The sequence below is a fragment of the Arachis ipaensis genome, chromosome B3 (assembly GCF_059453495.1).
Source record: "Arachis ipaensis isolate K30076 ecotype BB chromosome B3, ASM5945349v1, whole genome shotgun sequence".
Classification (NCBI taxonomy): domain Eukaryota; kingdom Viridiplantae; phylum Streptophyta; class Magnoliopsida; order Fabales; family Fabaceae; genus Arachis; species Arachis ipaensis.
Genome location: NC_142438.1, coordinates 37,823,995 through 37,827,958, shown reverse-complemented (window position 1 = coordinate 37,827,958; position 3,964 = coordinate 37,823,995). Strand labels below are relative to the sequence as shown.

General features: G+C 45.1%; 1 protein-coding gene across 1 annotated transcript; it reads right to left on the bottom strand.

Moving 5' to 3' along the window:
* Positions 1–711: 711 nt before the first annotated feature.
* LOC107630306 (leucine-rich repeat extensin-like protein 4) lies at positions 712–3,698 on the bottom strand. The gene has a single exon (XM_021118749.2). It carries the CDS (start codon positions 3,390–3,392, stop codon positions 1,179–1,181), a length of 2,214 nt encoding a protein of 737 aa, XP_020974408.2. The 5' UTR covers positions 3,393–3,698; the 3' UTR covers positions 712–1,178.
* Between the last annotated feature and the right edge of the window lie 266 nt (positions 3,699–3,964).

Below are 3,964 nucleotides of genomic sequence, written 5' to 3'. Positions count from 1 at the left end.
GTAAGTGTATAACACACTTTTAACTTGGAGACCCGTCATCTAATATATCACAAAGAAAATAATCTAAAAAAAATAAAGTGAAACAAAGAGGCATAATAGATATGCAAGACTTTGTACACAACTACACATGATTGGGCTAGTCACAAGTTTAATAGTACTATTGTCGAGAATCCAATGGGTGTCATGTTTGATGTTTGTGCAGATTTAAATTCAAATCAAAGGTTTGCACATGGATGGCAGCAGGGGTAAACTTAAACAATATTAGGATTTAATAATCAAATGAAGCAGAAGAGAGTTTATTAAAAAATTGGTGTTCCTTAACGTTACTTGGGAAATTCAGTGATTGAGGCCCCACCACCGTGATCTCAATCAGGACATGTAGGATCTGGTGGTTGCCTCCATCGGAGACATTAATATCACTATACACACCCCCTTTCCACTTATGTTAGTTTCATTAACTCATTCATTATTACTTCACGCAAAGACTTAAAAGTAGAAGCAAAAACAACCAACACTTGCAGTTGCAGGGATGTCCAGAAAAATACACCTTTGAAATCAATTATCTCACAGCAGATACAGATTAGAATGCTCATAAGAGGAACAACTTAAATTCAGGAAACCAAAATACACAAAATGTATAGAAGTTTAAAAAAATGATAAGAATATTAATTATATAAGAGAGATAATAATAACAATAAACTCCAGGAAGTAGAAATGGAAGTAGCAGGAAGTGCTAATGCTACAATGGTTTTTGCAGCCATGAAACTTATGGTCCCCGATTGATTGCTATACATACAATTTTCTCTGCAACCTATTCTTTTTTTTCTGGCATTTTTTTTTTATTTCACAACTGGGAATATTCATAATAATTCAAATCAAAATATGGAGAAGCTTTCTCCTCTTACCCGCAAACACACGGCTACCTCTTCTCACTTTCGTGTCTTTTGAGCACATAATGATACAAATCCAAATAAGAACAAATGTTGCATTGCACAGAGTGGTCATAATCTAGCATGTTTAATTTTGCTCCACAAGCGACGAGAGTCGCTACCATTATCATGAATAATTGAGAAGGCACAGGAAGGGGCCGTGTGTAGTAGAAGAATTGGCCGCAAAAACAAGTGTGAATTGTGTTGGAGAGAGATTGAAAGGTTAGAGGAGAGAACATCTCAAAAGAATTAATAGAAAGGTGGTGGTGGAGGCGAAGAGTACGGGACTCCGACGACAGGTGGCAATGGCCCTTCATATACAGGGGATGGTGGTGGGGAAGGGGTCGGAGATGGTGGAGTTTCTTCGCAGGGTGGTGATGATGCTGGTGGCGGCGGAGAACTATAATGAACAGGCGTTGGTGGTGGTGGTGAACTGTAATGGACAGGGGGTGGTGGAGAACTATATTGTGCCGGTGGCGGTGGTGGTGAACTATATTGTGCCGGTGGCGGTGGTGGTGAACTATAGTGGACCGGTGGATGATGTGGTCGCGGTGGAGGTGGAGGTGATGGGGATGGTGGTGGGAGATAAGGTGTGGGAGAAGGTGGTGGCGGTGGAGGAGGTTCTATGCAGGGTGGTGGAGGTGGCGGTGATTGGTTATATGTGGGTGGCGGAGGTGAGTGAGTGGGAGGTGGCGGCGAGGTATAATGATAAGGCGAAGGTGGGGGCGGGGATAATTCAGGAGCCGGTGTTGATGGAGAATTTGGCGGCGGAGGCGGTGGCGACCGGACACAGTATGGTGGAGTTGGGGTTGGGTTAGGTGAAGGCTCAGATGGAGGTGCTGGCTGCGTGGGTGAAGGTGGTGTATAGATTGGTGATGGCGGGGGCGATGGAGGAGAGTAAAGAGGCGGTGGCGGAGGAGGAGAATGTGGAGTGTAAGGTGGAGATGTTGATGGTGGTGATGTTGATGGTGGTGATGGCGGGGTATTAATAGGAGGGAAAGAGGGTGGTGTGGAGGGAGGAGAGGGTGGTCTATAAATTGGGGAAGGTTCGCTTCTAGGTGGAGAAGGTATGGGAGTAGGAGTTGATGGAGGAGGAGCTTGTCCAGGTGCATTGGGGGGAGAAGGCGAAGGGGTAGACGGTGGCGAAGAGGGAGAAGGCAGAGAAGGTGAAGGAATAGAAGGCGGTGAAGAGGGTGAGGGTGAAGGTGAAGAAGGTGAAGAAGGAGGCGAAGGATGTGAAGGGGAAGGAACAAATGGCTTGCATCCAAACGAGTTACAGTCCACAGGTTTAGACAAGAACGACCTACATTGGGCCGCGGATCTCTGCAACGGCCTTCCCGGCAAGCAGTTCGTCCGGTCATCAAACGATGCCAGCCTCAGGCACGCCGGCGGCTCCCCTGTGAAGAAGTTATAAGAATAAGTGAAGTTCTGAAGATGTGGCAGCATGCAAATACTGGCCGGAATGTTCCCAGAGAGCAAGTTGTGCGCTACGTCTAACTGCTCCAAGCTCACAGCTCCTCCAATGGCGTCCGGCAATGGTCCCAAGAGCTGGTTGAAGCTGATATCAAAGACTGTGAGGTTCTTCAACAAGCCAATCTCGGAAGGCAAGCACGCTCTGAGCTCATTGTTCATGAGAATGATCTCGTTGAGGTTCGACATGTTCCCAATGCTGGCAGGGATGCAACCGTGGAACCTGTTGTTGGCCAACACAATAACGGAAACCGGCGAGTTTCCCAAGTTATCAGGAATTTCAAAGACGAACCTGTTGTGATTGATGAAAATGGCGTCAAGATCTTTGTCAAAGAGCTCTCTGGGAACCCCACCTTCGAACTCGTTGAACCTCAGATCCAAGAACTTGAGGGTTGGGAGTCTCAATACGACAGCAGGGAACTTGCCGGCGAAGCGGTTGTTACTGAGATCCAATTCGAACAAGAGCTTGAGCCTATCGAAGCGGTGCGGTAATGTGCCACAGAACCTGTTTGAGTTAATATGGAAGAGAGCAAGATCCACCAAGAGACCAAGCTCTTCCGGTAAGTAGCCAGCAATATCCGCATGGTTCAGATCAATGCCAGCAACGGTGCGGATCTTAGGGTTGTCCAGTGCGGGTGCACAGTAGACCCCAGTGTAGCTGCACACATCAGATCCTACCCAGTTTGCTGTGAAGTTCAGAGGATCGGAAACAATGGCTTGCTTCCATGCTTGCAAGGCAATGTAGGCGTTCCTAATGCGCTGGTTCTCAAAAACCAGGGAAGGGTCTACAGTGACATTCTCTCCTCTGTCACCGAACTCGTCCCTGTAGTAGAGCAACTGCCGCTGCTTGATGTACATGGTTTCCACATGGCTGAGTTCGCCACTGAAACTTGTTTGCTTGGAGTTGGAGGCACACACTGATGACAATGTGCCTGCAAACAACAATGCAGTGAGGACAGCTACAACGGAAACGTTTTGATTTTCCTTCTTCATATCATATGCCGCATTGATATACAAAAGTTGAATTTCTTTTCTATTTTTCTCTTTTCAACTTGGTGGGATTTTGATTTTCCTTTTCCTTTTCTTTTTCAAGTTGAGATCTGAATGTGAGTGAGGAAAATGCAGCAGCTTTGCGTTATGGAGAGTGTGAGGGTTTTTGCTTTCTAGTTTCTAGGGATTTTCAAGTTGCGAGTGTAAGAAGTGGTGAGAGTTTATGATGGCTGCGTGAAGCGATATAGAGAGATGGAAGAGGCGCAGAGTGGGCTTGAATAATTCATTCATTCAAAAAGACAGCTATATCACAGCATAAAGCCCACCAGATTCTCTCACACCTTTTATTTTATTTCCTTATTAACAATTACTATATCATTAATTAATCAATTAATTCATTTGTTGTTTTTGTTTAGAAAAGGCGAAAAAAAGAAAGAAAGATTGATAGATTTCTTTTGTGACCTGTTTATTCTGTAGCTTCTCAAAACCCTCCCATAAGAAAAGATTTTATTCTTTTCTTCCTTGCAATTTACATTGGAGTTCCTACTTGCTACTCTTGGAATAAAGTCGCAATA